This window comes from Bufo gargarizans, chromosome 1, assembly GCF_014858855.1.
Source record: "Bufo gargarizans isolate SCDJY-AF-19 chromosome 1, ASM1485885v1, whole genome shotgun sequence".
Classification (NCBI taxonomy): Eukaryota; Metazoa; Chordata; class Amphibia; order Anura; family Bufonidae; genus Bufo; species Bufo gargarizans.
In genome coordinates this window covers 724,816,767-724,838,544 of record NC_058080.1, presented here as the reverse complement: position 1 = coordinate 724,838,544, position 21,778 = coordinate 724,816,767, and the positions used below count along the sequence as shown (strand labels likewise).

The 21,778-nt window shown below is 42.0% G+C and overlaps 1 protein-coding gene across 1 annotated transcript in view; it reads left to right on the top strand.

Moving 5' to 3' along the window:
• ATP8A2 (ATPase phospholipid transporting 8A2) overlaps positions 1 to 21,778 on the top strand; it is a 197,383-nt gene that overhangs the window by 22,890 nt on the left and 152,715 nt on the right. Inside the window, exons 7-12 of the mRNA XM_044283455.1 lie at positions 2,025 to 2,094; positions 4,976 to 5,103; positions 6,945 to 7,056; positions 10,185 to 10,350; positions 12,314 to 12,441; positions 15,963 to 16,040. Coding sequence (XP_044139390.1) covers positions 2,025 to 2,094; positions 4,976 to 5,103; positions 6,945 to 7,056; positions 10,185 to 10,350; positions 12,314 to 12,441; positions 15,963 to 16,040 — 682 coding nt within the window. The remainder of the gene's footprint in view (positions 1 to 2,024; positions 2,095 to 4,975; positions 5,104 to 6,944; positions 7,057 to 10,184; positions 10,351 to 12,313; positions 12,442 to 15,962; positions 16,041 to 21,778) is intronic.

Below are 21,778 nucleotides of genomic sequence, written 5' to 3'. Positions count from 1 at the left end.
ATCACTGTGTTTATTATCTCTGTACTGTGACATCACTGTGTTTATTACCCCTGTGCTGTGACATCACATTGTGTGTATTATTTTCCTACTGTGACATCACTGTGTTTATTATCCCTGTACTGTGACATCACTGTTTATTATCTCTGTACTGTGACATCTCTGTGTTTATTATCCCTGTACTGTGACACCCAGCCATATGTACTCATCCCCGAGCCATATGTACTCAGCCCCCCAGCCATATGTACTCAGCCCCCCAGCCATATGTACTCAGCCCCCCAGCCATATGTACTCAGCCCCCCAGCCATATGTGAGCAGCCCCCAGCCATAATTCAGCCTCAGATCACAAAATAAAAAAAACACTTACCTCTCCTGCTCCTGGACGCCGCCGCTCCTCACCGTTCGCATTCTTCTTCCTCCTGCTGTCGGCTGTGCTGTGAACCAGCGTGCACAGCGTGAGGTCACAGAGCGCCCTCACGTTGTGCGCAGCCTTCACAGCCGAGGACCAGGAAGTGATGAGTACAGAGCCTTCATCGCTTCCAGGTCCTCTGGTACTAATGAGCGCTTCCATAATGGAATCGCTCATTAGTATTCGCCCCATAAGATGCAGGGGTATTTTTCCCTCACTTTGGGGGGACAAAAAAGTGCATCTTATGGGGTGAAAAATACGGTATATGGTATTGCCATAAAGTGCTCAGTGCTGCAAAAACTATAGCACTATAAAATGATAAAAATGAAAACATATAGGGGGTTATTTACGAACAGATATAGTTACATAGTTACATAGTTAATACAGTTGAAAAAAGACATAAGTCCATCAAGTTCAACCAATGCATCGGTGGGGACGCGAATCCCAAAATCTGCGACCTTTTTCCCTCAGGCCCATCCTTTTTTCCCTTAGGCCCATCTCATTTAGCATTTTATACGACTGTTTTAGGAGTAGAAAATTGTCTAAATCTACGCCAGCAAGGGATCTGATCTGTCAGAAGAACAGGGAAAAAAACTGATCTGTTATTTTGGGCGTGAGTAAGAATACCGCAAAACATGGATACCAGCCATATGAGTTCCACATTTCGCAGAATGGAACGTCTGGCCCATAATAGAAGTGTTTTATCTTTGTCTGTAATGCAGACAAGAATAGGACATCTTATTTGTGGTGCCACGGAACGGAAGTGTAGAACGGAGTACTGTCTGCATCTTTTGTTGCCCTATTGAAGTGAATGGGTCCACAGCTGACCCTCAAAAAATACTGATCAGATGCGGACAAAAAATACGTAAACATACTGTATATTGTCCTAAATAACAGTTGCCAACACTGTCCAAGCAATAGTGCCATACATATTTATTGCCAAATATTAGCATCATATAGTATCCAAGTAACAGTGCAATGTGGCCAAAATGATACCAGCAGTGTAACTAAATAACAATGCAACATAATTCCAACATATACTGCCCAAATATTATTACCGTAATGTGCTGAAATAATACCGTCATGCAGTGCCCATGACCAAATAGCACTCTCATATGCTTGTTCCGATTACACTGCAGGAACATCTCAACAAGACAGACCATATTATAATACTAGCTTAAAAGGGTTGTCCAGGGATAGAAAAACATGGCGGCTTTATTTCACAAATGGCCCCGCATTTGTCCTTACATTGTCAGGTCCGGCAGCTCAGCTCAATTGCAAGAAATAGGACAGAGCTTCAACACCGAGCACATCCTATCTGGAGGATATGTTCTAACCTTGGACAACCCTTCACACGTCAGTCACACGTAGAATGCTACATGCTAAAATAATTGTAGGCGTCAGCATCACTAAACTCACATGGTGAGACGATGATTGGTGAGGGATAGCCATGTGATAGTGAGCATTATTATTATTACTGTTAATGTCTAGGAATGTTCTTAGTGAGACAATGCAAATATTACATCAGATCTGTGTGTCTGTGCCTAGATCTAGAGGCTACATGTCTACAATACAAAATCTGTTTCCTATCATGTAACTTTCTTTCTTGCTTTCGCAGTGAGCCTCAAGCCATGTGCTACATTGAGACATCCAATCTTGATGGTGAAACAAACTTAAAAATACGGCAGGTAAAACCTTGTAGCTCTTTACTGACCCAGTGTGGAAGCTGTATGAGGTGCGGAGGTTGTGGTTGCACTCCCAGCCCTTAGATGTGCGTCTGAATGTTCCTCTTCTTGCTCAGGATTTCAGTAGAGCAATAGTCTGTGGTTTAGAGATGATCTTCCTATGGAACAGAAAATTACAACCATAGTCAGCCATTTTGAACTTAGGTCTTCAGTCACCCAGGGCACAAACAAGTATGAGCAGACCTTCATGGATTGGGAAGGCACTCCTACACTAAGCTGAGGATGCCCACATACGCCTTGGTAGATGGCTTCTCAAACCTATCCACTTCAGGGTATGTTCACACAATCAGGTTTTGAAAAAGAGTTTGGCACAGATTCCATACTTAAATCCTAAGCAAATCCACTAACTTTCTGCATCCGGTGCAAGTGGATAGGGTACTTTATATTTTGTGCTATAGAAAAAAATCCACGCAGGTTTGTGTCTGGACTGTGGGGGGGGGGGGGGGGGGGGAGAGGAATCTGCATGAAAAATCCACGGAACCACAGTTGTCATGGACGGTGTACAGGAAATAAGGCAAAGCAACATGTATAAACGACTCGCTGGATCCAAAAACTAAGGAACCAAGGGAGACCCCTGCAGAAGACCTGGCACTTTCCCTGGCTGCTCAGCCTATGCAAAGATCCGAATGGTGGAGGTTTGCATATCCACGAACCTTGACTATAAAGCCCTGAGCACCCTACAATAGTGAGGGGACACGACCACCGGCTCCCTACACAAGATACGGAGGGGGTCAGGGTCACCTGGGATCCAGCAAACAGATATTAACAGATAAAGGTACACTTAGCTTTGAAGCAAACAGGAGGACAGATCAGCGTGCACACACACTCCAGGAAGTAATATAAGCCGCTCAGAAAAGCCTTCTGGGGAAGAATTTAAAGGGAAGCAATTAACACATGACAGCTGAGAGAGGCTGACGAGAGGAGGAGCTGAATACCACAACACAGAAATTCAAGGAGGAGGTTCTGAAAGGCCTCTGTCAGAGCTTCTCAGCTGTCTGGTTGTGACAACAGTGTGCTGTCCGCATCTTTTGAGTGCCCATAGAAATGAATGGATACGCAGACCTTCCGCAAAATTGCGGAACGGGTGCGGGTCCGTTCATACAGCCGTGTGAATGAGCCCTTACTGATATTTTTAGATGTTTTAAAATTGTGGGATAACCCATTTAAGTAAAAACATTTTGGCCACCACTGGTGCTCAGGTTCCTGCCTACTGTTTATACATTCAACTCCATGTATCCTGTAAGCTCCTACACTCCCTCTAGTGGTGGCTGCTGAGAGATAGAATTTCTTCATTTCAAGTCCATGCAAGGGATTTAAAGCTCTAAAAAAAAAAAAAAAAAAATCATACCCTATATAGGTACAGTAATAAATTCATCAGCACAGAATAATGGACTTTAGGGCTGTAGATTACCGTTAATGGATTTACTATGTTTTTGTTGTTGCTATTACTATACTAATAATAATTTTTTTAGCATTATATCAGTATTGTATGTTATAATCTATGACCTTAAACAAAAAATATTGTCTCCCGTATTAGTGTAAGATAAGACTATGTGCAGAATCAGAAAATCCCATAAATTTTGTCTAAGATTTCATCTACAACCAGACGCCTCCAACCCTGCAATCAATAGACGGAAAAAAAATCCAGCAACATAAATTACCTTTGCTTTGTTGTTTTTCTGGATTCCGCCAGCAATAAAGCGGCTATACGTTGACTGTGCCCCTTCTGGGAATATACGATTTCGCAGGCGTGAATTAGCTTGTTTTTCTCTATGATTCAGTGCAGAAAGCTCCGCAGTTTGCAAGATCATTATAATAATATCTCCATATCTCCTGGTAATAACACAATAAATTACCCACAATCACTCTGTCCCATTCCTCTGCTACATAGAAATATGCTTTGTGCATGATTAAACTGACGGGAGTCATAGCTCACCCCCCATAGGAATTGGTATGTGCTGAACTCCGCTAACGAGAGTTGAGAGGACAAAATTAATACCAATTACTAGATCTTTATGCTGGCCCTCTCTGGGACTATAGTGCTATTTCTAGGTCTGTTTTAAATATCTTGAAGTAACCGATGATTTTCAGTGGGACGACCAACAATCTTCTGTGAATGGTGAGCTCCTGACCCCCTCCCCGCCCCCATCCACTGTATAGGTCAGGCATGCTCAACCTGCGGCCCTCCAGCTGTTGTAAAACTACAACTCCCACAATGCCCTGCTGTAGGCTGATACCTGTAGGCTGTTCGGGCATGCTGGGAGTTGTAGTTTTGCAACAGCTGGAGGGCCGCAGTTTAAGGATGCCTGGTATAGGTCATCAGAAGAACAGCCTTATGCACAGATAGACATTATTTTAAGGAGAATGCAGTTATTTACTAAAACAGACCAGTCAGGAATGGTGACATGGTCCTTTTTAAGGACTTTGATGCAATTCTTAACAAAGCACTAGGCGGGGTCAAGCTCAGATTTAAAAAAATGGACAGGGGCACACTTCATGTTGGTTTTGGCCACCATACTGGCTACCATCTTAGCAAAGAAGGAGTTATGGAAATGGGATGGGGGCACCAAGACCAAAGTGTGGTGGTGTCGGTATCTGAAGGAGTCCTAATTTCTATCTTTGCTGTGGGTCCTCTACGACTTCTACGTTCATCACTGGAAAAACGTAATAGAAATCAATCTTCTGTTCCATAGGAAGAGCAGCTGATGGAAAACACGTCCATATGTCTTCATCAAGTATTCAGAGCTGTATATTCCCTTTTATGTCAGCGGTGATTTGTTTGTCACCGTCGATGTCAGCTGTTTTTCTGTTCTCTGTCCTGCAGGGTTTACCGGCAACCTCAAATCTACAGTCCGTGGATGATTTGGTTAAACTGACTGGAAGAATCGAGTGTGAAGGACCTAATCGCCATTTGTATGACTTTACTGGAAACCTATGGCTGGACGGCAACAGGTTTGTGATGGACATTGGTCATCAGTACGAGGAAGGTAACAGGATCAAGATGAGCTCTGGGGGTACTCCCCGCAGACCACAACAATGCTTTGCAGCTTGAGAGTGGGGCAGTCTTCTTCTTCTTACCAATATAAACCCAGAGCATTTTTTGGGGGGAGGTTCAGTGCATAGAGCTTTTTACAGCTTCCATTGAGTTCAATGGTTACTTAAATTCCGATGCACAGACAGTTTTATAATATAATGTGTACAGGGAAGCATAGGGCTTATGCATATGTGGATATGTAAAGAAAGTTTTCATGTGAATATCTCTAGCTTTAAAGGGATTGTCCAGTTACAAGTTATCTATCCACAGGACAGGGGCTTAGTGTCTAATCGGTGAGGCCCCTGCCACTCACAAGAAAGGTTGCCCATGCTACCCCACTTAAATGGAGCAGCAGTCGTGCATGTCACTCCATTTAGCTCTATGGGGCTGCCGGAGATGGCTGTGCGCCTGTGCCCTGTTATATCCGACAGTCCCATAGACAGTCCCATAGAGTGGAATGGTGGACACACATGCATGTCTGTCACTCCATTCAAATGGGGATCATGGGCCCCCGGTCCTGTAATTGGTGGCAGCCCCAGTGGTCTTATCCCCAATCCTGTGAATAGGGGGATAACTTGTTGTAATGGGACAACCCCTTTAACAAGGCCTTGCTGTAGTGTAGACCAGTGATAGTAATGATCCAAAGCCAGTGTCTCCTCACAAATATATTACGTCAGCTTACCCCCAAGGATGTGATCATACACTGTGCTGCACCTATAAGAAGCACAGAATGGGGTCAGTGCATGGACCCCTTAGATATGATTGACATGTACCCCACGCTGAGAACCTAGGGTCTCGACTTCTCTGTTGTCTCCCAGCTGCCCTTAGTTCTACACAATGTAAATGGTTCAGCAGTCTCTTGGATTGTTTGCCTTCAACCCTTCTATTAAAACCCCACCAGCTCATGGATAATGTGTATCTTCAATCCACAGGGGCGTAACTATAATTCATAGGGCCCCATGGCTAAATAATATGGGGTTCCCCCCAGCCATTGTAAGAAAAATTTAAAACAGCAGCAAAAGTAGCAATAATTAAAGGGTTTGTCCCATGAAAAATATTGTACAGTTTTTAACCCAGCACCTGGATCTGAATACTTTTGTAATTCCATTGAATTAAAAATTTTGTATAGCTGCTGAGTTATTCAATAAAATGGATTTGTATAGCGCCACCTGCTGTTTGCGCTTTTTCTTTTTTCTTTGTCCTGCTCACTGAGAAGGCTGCACATTTTCATCCTTCAACTGCCTTCTGAACTGTGATAGGGAGAGAGCTCCAGCAGAAAAGACACGCCCCTGAGCTCCAGCAGAAAAGACACGCCCCTGAGCTGTCAGCTGGATATAAATAGAAGATGAAAGAATTGGGCGATCTCTGGATCCATGTACAGGGCTGATTCTAGCTTTGTTAGAAAGAGATTGTCATGTGCTATATGGTGTCTGATTTTTATTTTTTACATTAATCATGGGTTAACCCCTTTAAACATATGTATAATAGCACCCTTTATCAGAAACACCACATTATTGCAAAAAGGTACTATGTTCTTGCACCTGATTGGGCCCTTCAACCTCTGGGCCCCATAGAAAGTGCTATAGTTACGCCCATGACAATCTGTACCGTCTGCATATGGAACTTGACTTGACTTGGAAATTTCTTGCACATAGTGTAGATCAATGTTCGTCTAGAAGTGAAGTAGATTTCATAGATGTTATGTAATAATTATCGATTAGACAAGATGCTAATACTTCCCAAATCCGTCTTCTTCTAGCCCGGTTGCTGTTGGTCCTGATCAGATCTTATTAAGAGGAGCCCAGATCAGGAACACTCAGTGGGTCCTGGGGATTGCTGTGTACACAGGACATGACACCAAACTTATGCAGGTAATTCAATTTACAGGCCATGATTTTCTGAAATATAGCACCGGGACTTTGCCGTAGAGGCTGTCATATTTGAAAAAAAATACTGATAACTTTCCAGTCGAAACGATGGACACTTCGTCAAGGAGGCCAGATCTGATAGAGCATGGTCGCAAGTCAAATTGCAGTTGTGCACCTAATTTAAAGGGGTTTCCGGGGAGATAAAAAAAAAAAAAAAGCTGGGGTAGAACCAGTTAAAAAAAACTGTGTTCACCTCCACCGATACCCCGCCGCCACCATTTTGATGTGGTGAACCTTCTCAGTCAGTAATTGGCTGAATTAGCCACTCCCAGCGTTTCCAGTAGTTTTCACTGACGTGTACTGTCCGCATTTTCCACACGTACCCATTGATTTAAATGTGTCTGTTCACATTTCAGTATTTTTTTTACTGTCCATGGGTCGGTAAAAAAATCATGAAGACATGCACTATTTGATCCGTAATGCGGACCAAGCACGCCCATTGAAGTCTATGGGTCAGTGAACATCACGGACACACCACGGATGGCATCTGTGGCGTGTTTGTTTTTCACTGAAGACTAACAGGAGATTCTTTGGAAATTAATTTTTAGCTAAGCAACGTCGGTGAATTACGGATGACACACAGATGGTAAAAACGGATACACGGACCAACCACGGATCCTTCACTGGCGGATGAAACATGTACGCTTTTTTTTTTCACGGACGTGACACTGACACAGGGGAGTTAGGGATTGGGTAGCTTAATTTTAGGGGCACTGGAATTAGGGGTTAAATAAGTAGGCAGGGAAAAGAAGGGGCCATTTTAGGTAAAAACAGGAGCACCCAACCTGTTTTCAGGAAGGTTTCCTGTCAAACGTTTGAGGAGAGGGGGGTCACATGTAGGTAATGGTTTGGGTTTGTAGGGTAGGGTGATAGTAGGGCGGCAATTTGTCACGGTGGCTGTGGAGGTGGGAGGTCCTTGAAGTTGTAAATATTGTCAGGTGGGAATGATGGAGGGGCTCCAACGTTTGGGGCTGGACTACCATGGTTGACGGTCGGTTGTGGCAGAATTTGGGGTGCCATCAGCGGTGCCTCCGAGCTGGAGCTCAACGGCTGGAGCCAAGATGGCTCACCCCGGCGGGGTAAAATAATTTATTTGGGGCGTCAAGGACCTCCTCCTAATTAATTATCATATGTTATACATATGGGGGATTAGTAGTTTTTGCATATACCGTTGCATATTATTTTTATTTCTGGTTATATTAATGTTATGGTAATAATAAAGGTTATATTTTATGGCAATAAAACGGCTGTTGAGGCCGATTTAATCCAACCTGGTGTCTGTGTTTTATTGGGGTTAGTCAGGTATGGAATATGGGGTCTGGGGTGGCATCGGTTGGGAGAATATTTAAGGAGTAGGTAAGTATTAGAGGGGTCGAGCGGAAGGTAACCAATACCTCCGTCATGCTGTACGGAGACAAGTCTCAGACAGTATTAAAGCCAAAGTGTTTGAGCGAATCAACTTCGGATCTCTGATTCGCTCAAGCCTAGTAGGTACCTTTTTGGCTACCAGCTCACGATGATTACGCACGGTTTTTAAACGCATATTCTCGTGCATATAAACCACAACGTAGTACAGTACCAGCAAAGTGTGTGAGGTTAGACAAATCTCATGTACACTTTACAGATTGTTTGTGTGGAAATTAACCTGCACTACGGATTTCCAAACCATGTCAATATGTTTGCAACTTTTGGTGCAGATTTCCAGCTTTTCAATAGAAATTTAAGATTTGTGGTAAAACCGCATCTAATCCGCACCAAAAACCGCAAGTAACATGTGCAGCTTTTGGTGCGGTGATAGAAATTTGTGCGGCTCTTCTGCATATTTACGCACAGCGTTTTTTCCATGCAGAGTTTTGTGTGGAAATACCGCAGTGTAATACAGCAAAGTGAAGGAGATGTGACATACCGTATCTCATGAACACTTTGCTTTTTTCTTAGGTGCAGAAATTGACCTGTTGTGTGGATTTTAAAATCTGCAGCGTGTCAATTCTTGTGCGATTCCGCACCTTCTGTAGAGGTTTCCCCATAGACTTCAATGGGTTTTTTTAACATAAACAGATAATCCTTGCAAAAATCTGCAACAAAAACTGCTAAAAACTACACAAAAAAGGCATCAAAACCGTGATAAATATTGTGGATTTAAGTGTTTTTTTTCTGCGGTTTTAGTGCGGATTTGTTGCATACAAATCAGTACCGTGTGCAGCCATGCTAAAAGTGAAATTTTCCTCCGTCATATTCAGTTTGTCCATTGGAAAAGGACAAAACTCTAAAATGTTATGGAATCCTTCAATCGTTAAGAATGATATAAATCCCAATTTGGATGCTAAAGACGTGCCTGTCCTTTATTAACTTTAGCTTTGACAACAGTGCAGCCTGGTAACCTCAGAAGTTTTCTATGACTCTGGCCAGACTGTCTGCCTCCTGAGAACCTTGGTGCCATCCGTGCCAATACTAGCTCATACCATGCAGATCCAAGTGCCAACCTCTGTCAATTACTCTCAATATAACAACACTAAATGGTCCCAGAGACTTTTTTTTTTACATTTTTAACTAGCTGTTAGTGTTTCTATCCATCCCGCACCCTTGTGCACTCATTGCAGACATTCCCTTGAAATGGTAATACATTGATGTTCAGGTTGACTATTGAAAATGTCTCTGTAATTTCAGGGCTTGTATAAAATAAAAAAAAGGGGTCTACTTTTTGTTATAAAAAACAGCGCCACTCATGTCCATGGGCTGTGCCTGGTATTGCAGCTCAGCTCTACGCACTTTAATGAGGATGAGCTGCCATACCAGACACCGCCCACTGACAAAAATGGCACTGTTTCGGGTTAAAAACAAGATCCTTTTTCCTAATTTAAAGAGGCCATGAATAAAATAGTTGCTATGCATCATCACTGTATTACGTACCTGATTCTATAATTGAAGGGGGATCAAGATTGTTTTTTGTGGGGGTCAGAACTACCAAAAAATGTTCCCAAGTATTACGGCTTAGATACCTAGATTTATGTCATTATGCAGTTTATAGCACGTATACCATGGGTGCCTCATTTTCTTCTTTTTTTATGTAGAATTCTACAAAGGCCCCACTGAAGAGGTCTAATGTAGAGAAAGTCACCAACGTCCAGATCTTAGTCCTGTTCTGCATCCTCCTGGTCATGGCTCTTGTCAGCTCTGTTGGGGCCTTGCTATGGAACAGGAAATATGAGGAGACTAACTGGTATCTGGGCACTAATGGTAAGATCCATAACATGTGTGATATATAGCATTTTATTAAAATAAGATATTCACATCACCGTTAAGCTTTCTGTTCTTCTGCTCCGTCAGAAGAACAGGAAAAGAAGAAAAACGGACACGTTATTTTGAGCATCAGTTATGATCAGTTTGCATCAATTTGTGTCAGTTCCGTCAGAGATCAGTTATTTGTGAACGCAGAAAAAGTCTTGCATGTAGTACTTTGTTTCCCGTCTAAAATAAACGGAACTCAGACGGATGCACAATGTGCACAACTGATGCACGGGATCCGTTTTTGTACAAGAAACTTTTTTTTTTCTTTTTATTTCTGTTCTTCTGATGGATCAGAGCAACAGAAAAATGATGTGAACTCTCCCTTAGGGCTCATACAGACATTTTTTGCCCTGTGTTTGTTCAGTTTTTCGGCCCGTATGCAGAACCATTCATTTCAATGGAGCTGCAAAACATGGCCATTCCGTGTTTTGCGGATCCACAATTTGTAGACTTTGTGGGGGAAGGCCATTTACTGTTCCCATATGACTGTGCTCCTGTGCACAAAGTAAGAAACATAAAAGAAATGGTTTTAATGAGTTTGGCGTTGAGGAACAACCTCATGCTACACCTTTTGGATGGACTGGAACGCCAATTGTGATCCAGACCTTCTCATCCAACATCAGTGCCTCACTTTGTAAGTACTCTTCTATAAAATCCGACAGACACCCTCCAACATATTGTGAAACACCTGCCCAGATGAGTGGAGACTGTTAGGCTGGGTTCACACGGGCGTTGCTGGAAAAGATGCGGGTGCATTGCGCATGTTAATGCGTTGCAATTTTTTTGCGCGTGAAAAAAATCGGCATGTTTGGTACCCAGACCTGAACCCGGACTTCTTCACAGAAGTTTGGGTTTGGGATCAGTGTTGTGTCGATTTTATTATTTTCCCTTATAACATGGTAAATTAAGTAAATTATGGATGTAGGGGTCAAAAAAAAAGAAGTTAATTAAACTCACCTCATCCACTTGTTTGCGCAGCCCTGCTTGTCTTCTTTCTTCTTCTTTCAGGACCTGGGAGGAAAAGGACCTTTGATTACGTCACTGCGCTTATCACATGATCCATCACATCGTCCATCACCATGGTGATGGATCATGTGATGAGCGCATTATCAAAGGTCCTTTAGCCAGGTCCAGAAGAAAGAAGAGGAGATCCGCTACACGACCAAGTGGATGCGGGGAGTTAAATTTGTTTATTATTTTTAACCCCTCAATGGACATTTTACTTGGCATTCTGTATTAAGAATGCTATTATTTTCCCTTATAACCATGTTATAAGGGAAAATAGTAATGATCGGGTCCCCATCCCGATCGTCACCTAGCAACCATTCTTGAAAATCGCACCGTATCCGCACTTGCTTGCGGATGCTTGCGATTTTCACGCAGCCCCATTCACTTCTATAGGGCCTGCGTTGCGTGAAAAACGCACAATATAGAGCATGCTGCGATTTTCACGCAACGCACAAGTGATGCGTGAAAATCACCACTCATGTGCACAGCCCCATAGAAATTAATGGGTCTGGATTCAGTGCGGGTGCAATGCGTTCAACTCATGCATTGCACTCACACGGAAAACTCGCCCGTGTGAAAGAGGCCTTATAATGACAAAATGGGGCAGAAATTTTTATTAACACTCATGGTTTGGGGATGTCCAACAAGTTCACCGATGGTGGGTTGTCCACATACTGTTGGCCATAGTTTATGTAACCTCACTCACATTGTCTGGGCTTCTTGGTTTCCTTGTTAGATGTCTTGTTATGAAATGATACTTTTAATCGCTTTGAGAAACTGCAAAGGTTGATAGTAATTTCTCAATACTCTGGATGCCACCTTGACTAGAAGAGACCTCTGTCATAGATTGTGACTTCATGGTAAAAATGAGCATCTATCTCAATGGGTCCATTTCTCTCCACAGAGGCCATATCCAACAATTTTGGGTACAATCTACTCACATTCATCATTTTGTACAACAACCTTATCCCTATTAGTCTCCTGGTGACTCTGGAAGTGGTGAAGTTTACTCAGGCTCTTTTCATCAACTGGGTGAGTAATACATAAAAGTTTATGTGAAGCATCTGTCCAATTAGTCATGGTTCCTGTAAGTGCCTAGTAGCCGTTGAACGAATCGGGTTTGGACGGCTCTATATCCGAATCTGATTCGTTGGAAAACTTTGTTTAGAATATGTGCTCTGTACCGCAATAAAATGTATTGGCTACGCTAAGGCCTTGTTCTTCTCGCCACATGTAACGTGAATTCAACAAGTTACTAAGCAAGTCTTGCGCTACTTGTAGTGTGAAGAACAAGGCCTTAGCGGAGCTACATTTTATTGCGGTACGGAGCACATATTCTAAACTAAGTTCAGATATAGTAGTCCGAACCTGCTCGCTCAAGCCTAGTGCCTAGCTATAGGTGGTGCAAAGCTAGCACTTGCACCTAGGCCTCGGTGCTTGAGGGAACCAAAGACTCCTTTGCCACATAAGAAGATAACGGGGTATTCCAGGCAAATAAATGATCAGTGGGATGCAAAGGATGAGCAAAATTAACACAGCCTACACTCTCCTTACCAATCCTCTGCCATTACCATTCTATCTTCTGCTGTGGTGGAGCACAGTGGAGACCCAGGCACCGTTGGAACGGCAGTGGTGTGGGATCGGTAAGTATAAGCTCTGTTATTTTGTTACACCATTTGTATCTCACTGCAACCCTTTTTTATGGGTGGAATACCCCTTTAATGGACTTTCTAGAATATTAATATTAATTACCGCTCCTTAGGGTAGTTAATCAGTATCAGGTCGGTGAGGGTCCAACTCCTGGCACCTTCACCAGTCAGTTGTTTAAAGAGGCTGTAACACTCTGGTGCACACTGCAGCCTCTTCATTGTTTACTGGGCACAACGTCTTACATATTGTAGGTGCTGTGTACAGTAATGCAGCTTGCTACATCTTTCTCTATTCAAGTGATTAGGACAGAACTATGTGTAGTACCCTGCACGGCCACTACAGGACGTACCAGTGTGCCTGGTAATGAAGAGGCTGCAGCGCTTGCCCAGGTGCCTCTTCAAACAGCTGGACGGTGTGGGTGCTGGGAGTCAGACACCTGCCATTCTCATATTGACGACTTATTCTAAATTTAGGTCATTAATATTAACAACCACTTTAAAGAAGTATTCCAGTTTAAATGATTAAAATTATTTATTTATGGAATAGGATATTGGACGATTTTCCAATATACATCTACGGTATTTAAAATGTTGCTTGCAGACCGTTATTATATCCATACAGTAGCCTCTCCCTAAAGAATAAAAAAAATAATAATATGGCCTACTTTAGTCTTGAAAATGTATCCATAGGAGAGCTGGATAGGACTAAACATGGCGTCAGTCATGTGACCCTCACGAGTATCATGTGGCCTGGGTTTCTTTTAACTGCCCTGGTATCTAACAAGTGAATGGTAGTGTATAGTATATACAGTATTACTATCTGCAGCAGTATCTCATCTGGTCTGTCATTGTTTGTGTAGAAGCAGCACAACATCACCTAGAGACAGGCAGTCATTTTGAAACATCACCTAGTGACAGGCAGCCATGTAAATACACCAAGTGATGTAGTTTCTGTAAAAAACACAATAACAATCACAATTCCAATATTAGTCCTATTCACTTATCTCATGAATGTGTCCGTGTGCTGACCCAGCACATGTATGTCATGTCACACCGCTGCTTACTGAATATCAGGGATTATATGATGTGAAGAGTGTCACATGACTGATGCCATGTTTGTTAGGCCACGGGTACATAACATAGGACTGATACATGGGTTATACCATTCTACTGCATACAGGGGTCAATTGCCTGATATAAGAAATGTATGTATGCAGAATTTTAACTACATGTATTTTAGAAAATTTTATGATTTCCTATTATAAAAAAAAATTAAACAATAAAAACTGGAATACCCCTTTAAGTTATGACTCTGGATTTTGGGTAATTGGTTATACGTGTAGATGGGTAGAGTTGCTGGAGCAGATAGTAGGGTGATAGTAGAGACACAGCATAAGGCCTCCTGCACACGACCATATTTATTTCTGTTTCTGTTCAGTTTTTTTGTGTTCCGTTTATGGTCCGTATGCGGAACCATTCACTTCAGTGGGTCCGCAAAAACAAAGGAAGGTACTCCGTATGCATTTCCGTTCCGTTCAAAGACAGAACATTTCCTATTGCCCACAAATCACGTTCCGTGGATCCATTCAGGTCAATGGTTCCGCAAAAAAAGAAAACATAATGCATACGGAATGCATCCGTATGTCTTCCGTATCCTTTCCGTTTTTGCGGAATGATCTATTGAAAATGTTATGCCCAACCGAATTTTTAGATTTACTTTATTGTATGCTTCCGTTTCCGTTTGTGATCCGCAAAAAAAGGATCAGGAACGGAAAAACGGAATGGAAAAACGGAACGGAAACACAACTGAAACAAAAAAACTGATCAGTGTGCAGGAGGCCAAACCCACATATGCTTGCTTACATATGGCATTGATTGTCCCTAATAATCTGCAGAGTGCATATTCTTGACTTGTACCAATACGGGCAGATAGGCATAAATTATTATTATTTTACGCACTTATATAGCACTGCTATATTCCGCAGCGCTTTACAGACATTAGCATCACACTGTCCCCAATGTGGCTCACAATCTAGATTCCTATCAGTATGTCTTTGGAGTGTGGGAGGAAACTGGAGAACCCAGAGCAAACCCACACAAACCCGGGGAGAACATAAAAACTCCATGCAGATGTTGCAAGCACCAGTGCTAACCACTGAGCCACCCTGTGTTTTCTGCATCTCCTGATGCGTGATATTTTTGTTAAATGTTCTAATATCTAGATCATTCATTAAATAAGACAAAAACTCACTGGGGGTCATTTACTAACAGAAATATGTCTATATTAGGCATATTTCCGGTGCAGATGGCGGCGCAAAGGTTCTTTGCCCGCTCACGCCAGGTCTAAAAAAGTGGGCGTGGCATGGGCAGGGAAAGGTGACGGGACGGAAGGCCCCTCTCATTCATCATTTTCTATGCCTGTTTTCGGGGTAAAAAATTGTCTATGCCACCAAGAGAGGTGACATAGATTTAGAAGTGGCGATGGATCCGCCGAAGTTATCTAGAGGCCGGCGCCTGTACATAACTTCGGCGGATATACCGTCAGCGCAGGGCCCTTATTAAGACCGGCGTCTAAAACGCTGGTCTTAATAAATGACCCCCACTGTCTTTATTAAATAATGGGGCTCATGGACAGTAGAGGGCGGTAGTGAGTTGTGCACATTAGGTTTTCATTTCCACCATGTATTATGCATACTGGCCATCTTCTCTGAGCAGGCAACCCTTCCCCAAGACCACTTTTAAATGCAATTTTCGGTGGTCATCTCAGAGGTTTCACTATACGATAGTCGGCAGCAGGTGCCATTACTGGCTTCACATAATTGTCATCACCAGTTTTCCAGCAGGAGTCATGGACGTCGGGTAATCCCAGCATGAAATATTAATGTGGATTTCCTGTGTGTTTAGGATAGAGATATGTATTATGCAGAGACAGACACCCCCGCAATGGCCAGAACATCCAACCTGAATGAAGAGCTGGGACAGGTGGGGACCTTCACGTCTTCAATGTGCTGTTTTCTATTGTAGCCGTGCTTGTATTATATACTCTTTTGTTCTATTGTATATATTATTAGGTCACCATAACCAGGTTTGTGAAATAAAGTTGTTGTTTTTTTTCACTTTGTAATGGAAAGTTTCAAATTTCTAATTGCATTCACTGACTAAAAACCCATCTCGACCTAATCCTGCTCACAGCTGCAGTTTGTTACTGTGTATCTGATTAGCCATTTCCTCGCAGGAGCAATATAAGGGCGTGTTCACACAATTGTTTTGGCACTCTGAAAATTTAGGCACGGAATCCGCATCAATAAAAATTCAGTGCAGAATCCATGGGTGTTTTTTTTTCCCAGCGCGGTCTTTGATGTGGTCTTTTGATGCATTTTTTTTTTTTTTTAAGTAATGGGTGTTTACTTCAGTACAAAACCTCATTATTAGCTTTTGACTTTTGGCGCGTAACACGCCAAAAAAACATGCAGAAAACTCATGCAAAAAATGCATGGACACATATGGAGCTGTTTTTTTAACAGTTCCCATTGATTTCAATGGGAGATTCAGCATGTGGATAAAAAAATGTGCTGTTTCCCATTGGAGTATGGGAGGCTGTTTTGAGGGGGTTTTTGGGGGCTGATTTTGAGACAAAAATGCCCCAAAATCAGTGCAAAAAATCAGCGGACAAATTGGGTTCTCTGGGTCCCAACTCTAACTTCAGAAGTCTGAATTCGAATCTAAAAAATGGGCCTAAACTCATAATACAGTACCATGTGGAGCACCAAATGGTGACATGGGTACTGCAAATGAGTAGCAAAATCCACGCCCGCAAAATGCCAATTTGGCTGTGGCTTCACTATGGATTTCACTGTACTATAGTGCAGGAGATGAAAATCCATATGCGCTTGGCCTAAGGTCACTTTCACACAGTCAGTATTTTTTCATCAGTATCTGTAAGCCATAACCAAGAGTGGGTCCATATTACTCAGGAGCATACATTAGGCCTCGTTTATCAAAAAGAAAAGCAACCAATAAGAGTTCAGCATTCATTTCTTTAACTGCTGAGGTAAAATGAAAACTACACTGTGATTGGTTGTTATCGGCACCAGATAGGGTGGCCAGACGTCCGGTTTTCTGGCTCCCTGTCCTCTGTCCGGCGCGGGGCCTGGACGGATGCAGGGATGTCCACCATTTCAGTAGCTCACGCTCAGACAGCAGCATTGCGCTGTCTGAGCGTGAGCTGCAGCAACTGACTGCGGCTTCTCTCACCCCCAGTCACTAGAGCCGCAGACATGGCTCCCTGTGGCTGACTGAGGGGGAGAGAAGCCCCAGCTCACCTTCTATTCAGCAAGTTCTTCCCTCTCCTACCCCCGTTTTTTTCCCGGCCGGCGATGGGGGGAATTGGCTTCACGGAGGTGGGCGAGGCCGGTGAGGTCCGGATTTCTGGGGTGAAGCACCAGAGCCAGTTTTTCTTGCAGTCAGTTTTGATCAATCTGCCCCATTATATTTTATTGAGACCTGTTTGGTTATTGGGATCACTGCACCACGGCTTGTTGTTCGCTACTATTACGTTGCGGCTCTGGGATATCAGGTCAGAGAGTGTAGGGCCCTTTTGGTGGGTTGTAATGTAACAGGCTAGTTCAAATCTGTAAAAAGAACACAGATGGGCGCACCATAGGGTGATTCTGTGAGTGTATAATAATATACGGAGAGAAGTGGTAAGGCTCACCTTGTATGGTTGTGCAAAGGTAGGCACAACACTATTGTAGGTATTTTTGTCAAACAAGCCTGGACGTCTGGATAAGGCGGTCTGCAGCCACGGGACCACAAAGAATCTTCAAACGGAGAAGCCTGGAGCCCCCAAGAAGATAGTGGTATAGGAGAACAAAAGCACGTCCCACGGCGCAAATTACCGTCAGCCAGTCACCAGGATCAGGAAGGAATCTTTTATTGCAGCGATACAACGCGTTTCGGGGAATCACTCCCCTTCATCAGGTACAAACAGCTGCACAAGGGTAACAGCACAAAGCTACACATATTTATACTTACAAACATACCGCCCTAAGGAGGTCACAAGGTCAAAAGGGGAGGAAATTTGGGTGTTGCTTAAATGAATAGTAGCAAATATAATGTGCATATCAGCAGGCTCTCATGATGGGCCGCCGATGTGCACATTCTAAACACATTTATATTATATGAAGCAGAAAAAGCACACTGGAAAACGTCCGCTTTATAAAAGATCTCAAAAAAGTACGCCCATATGGGGGCCGACCTTATAAAGTGTGCAATAACAAGCACATCACAGGTTTCCAATCACGCAAGATGATGATTAAATCCTATCAGGAGTCTAGGACCTGTGTCACATGAGCGGATCCTAGTCACGTGAGAACCGTTGCTTAGCTACAGAGTAGTATCGATAGTGAAAGGGCCGTCCTCTGTAAGGAAGTTGGCTCACGTCACTCGGCCTGACGTCACGTGGCCCGCATCACATGGGTAGATCCGATCATGTGAGAGCCGTTGCCTAGTTGCAAGTACGCTTGAATGGTGAGAGAGCCATCTGACTTGCGCTTTTGCGACCTGACATCGCATAATCGGGTAGGATCTTATAAAAATCAGTTTTATATATATATCATTTTTATATATAGCAGAGGGCGCTCTCACCTAAAAGCTGTTGTAATATAACAAAAAACAAAACACAAAACAAACAACAAACAACAAAAACATTTGTAAAAACATTTACAGAAATAAAAAAGGAGAAGAGGACGTATACTAGGAAAATCATATACATATGATGATACCTTACAAGTACAATAATGGGATTCCTGAGAAAAAGATTATTACAAAGAATATTTCAATTACATGTGAAGTACATGTGTACCAAAGTGGCATGATATAACCTAAAAAAGAGATTTTTTTAAAAAAGAGGGAGATTTAAAAAAAAAAAAAAAAAAAAAAAAAGGGAAGATAAAAATATATATATAAAAGTGCACTGTGTGCACATTTTTTATAAAAAATGAATTAAATGCTTTTAGCCACTTATTGGATTATTGAATAAGACAATCTTTCTAATAAAAGGGATAATAATGATGATAAAATGAAGATAAAAAGGAAAATGAAAAATAAATGTAAAAAAATGTAAAAAAATGTGGGATTTGAACCAACCACATAATGAATTACCATTAATAATGCAGAATTTAGGGGATATGGGTGGGTGCATGCGTGCAGTTAATAAAAGTGCACGCATGCCGCCACCATCCCGAAGTACCTGATGATTGACAAACATCACCAAAATCTGTCATATTGGTGATGTAATTGTCAACCTAATTGATTTATCAACAAGGAAAAGAGAAAGAAGAGGATTCAAGACAATGATTATATAGTTGGGGTCTAAAAGAGAAAAAATCTATTTTTCATATTTTCCTTTCCATTAGTAAAGGAATATCATCAATTTATAGATTGATTTCAAATGCCTCATTTAAGCCCTGGGGGCTCAGGCTATTAAGTTTATAAATCCAGAACATTTCACGTCTTTTAATTGTTTGTGTAATGTTCCGGGTGTCGGCATGAATTTTCTCTATAGGTATAACGGAAATGTTTGAAAAAAGACCCTGATGTTTATCCGTAATATGTCTTGATACACTGTGCTGCATGAATTTCTTCTTAGTGTTTGAACGATGTTTGTTCAACCTGTTCCGTAATGTCTGTGTGGTGCGACCAACGTACTGTAATCCACATTGGCATTCCAGCACGTAGATTACATTATTTGACCCACAGTCCATTGGTTGCTTAATATTAAAAATTTCCCCGGTAGTGTTACTACGAAAAGAAATGGAATTTTGTATGGAGAGGCAACATAGACATTTAGGATGTCTGCATTTAGTACTACCCACTGGTCTAGATGGTATAAATGAACTGATATTTGGCCCAGCTGCTTTGTGATGGAATTTTTGTAGCTTGCTGGGTGCTAACGGGTTTTTTAAGGTTTTAGCTCTCCTGAAAGTTAGGGGTGGGTGGCTTGGTAAAGATTTGCCTATATATGGGTCTTTTTTGATAATATGCCAATATTTGGAAAGAATATTCCTCACATCCTTATGATTACTACTATAGGTAGTGATAAAGTTGGCACCCCATTTATTATTTTGCTGTTTATCCTTTGCCTGATCTTTCTGGCTAACTGATAGGCAATTTTCTTGTGTGAGAGCCTTGGCTCGATTATAAGCCGCCTCAATGACTCCATGAGGATAACCTTTTCTCTGAAATCTTTTGCGAATAATCTCACTTTGTGAGATAAAGTCCCTAGTTAGCGAACAGTTCCTCCTTAATCTCTTAAATTGGCTAAAGGGGATGTTTGTCTTCCATTTCTTGAAATGGAGACTAGAATACTCAAGATAACTGTTACAATCAACCTTTTTGAAGAACGTACGTGTTACAATTTCATCACCAACAGCATTCATTTCTAAGTCCAAGAATTCAATTCTTGAACAGTCATGTGTCCCAGATAGAGTGATACCCCAATCAGAGGAATTCAAGTGTTGGATGAAATCCCTAATGGAATCAGAATCTCCATCCCATATGAAAAACAGGTCGTCTATATAACGACGATATAATACAATATTATCCGACCACTTGGTGAACTTATAAATGTATTGGTCTTCAAACGCTCCCATGAAAAGGTTCGCAAAGCTGGGCGCGAAACGCGTACCCATTGCGGTACCTTTGGACTGGAGGTATAATTGTTCACCAAAAGAAAATGTATTGTGTGTCAGGATAAATTGAATAGATTTCAGTATAAACGACTTCTGATCAACAGGTAAAAAAGGATCTTTACCAAGAAAAGAATCGACACATTTTATTCCCAATTCATGATTAATATTTGAATAAAGGGCCGCAACATCAAGGGCTATCCACGAATATGTATCCTTCCATGTGATTCCTTTGAGTGTAGTTATTAAAGAAGTGGAATCTTTCAAATAGGAAGGTAATTGAATGACATATTTCTGTAGCAAGATGTCCACATAATGGGACAAATTGCAAGTCAAAGAGGATATCCCAGATATGATGGGGCGGCCCGGAGGGTTCTGGACATCCTTATGGATTTTCGGTAGATGGTAAAAAAGTGCCATTACTGAGTCTGTTTTAAGAATGTATTCTTGTTCTTTTTTACTCAGTATGTGTTTTGCTGAGTCAATCAAGGTCCTCAAAGCAACCCTATGTTCCCCAGACGGGTCTTTGTCTAGAGGAAGATAATAATCAGTATCCGACAGAATGTGGAGAGCTTCTTTGACGTAGTCATCTCTATTCTGGATGACCACGCCTCCACCCTTGTCGGCATTACGGATCACTATTGAGGTGTTTTCATGTAGGCTTTTTACTGCCTTAGATTCTTTGGGATTGAGGTTGTGATTCAAAATGGGTTTCTGATGGATAGATCGGAAATCATCCATCACTAGATGATAAAAAGTGTCTATAAAATTCCCCTTGTGGTGGGTCGGATAAAAAGTTGAAGGGGGTTTCAAACTTGTAGAGACATATTGTGTTGTTGTTACCGAAGTAGATGGAATCAGATGAAATGAGATTCCATCTACTTCGGTAACAACAACACAATATGTCTCTACAAGTTTGAAACCCCCTTCAACTTTTTATCCGACCCACCACAAGGGGAATTTTATAGACACTTTTTATCATCTAGTGATGGATGATTTCCGATCTATCCATCAGAAACCCATTTTGAATCA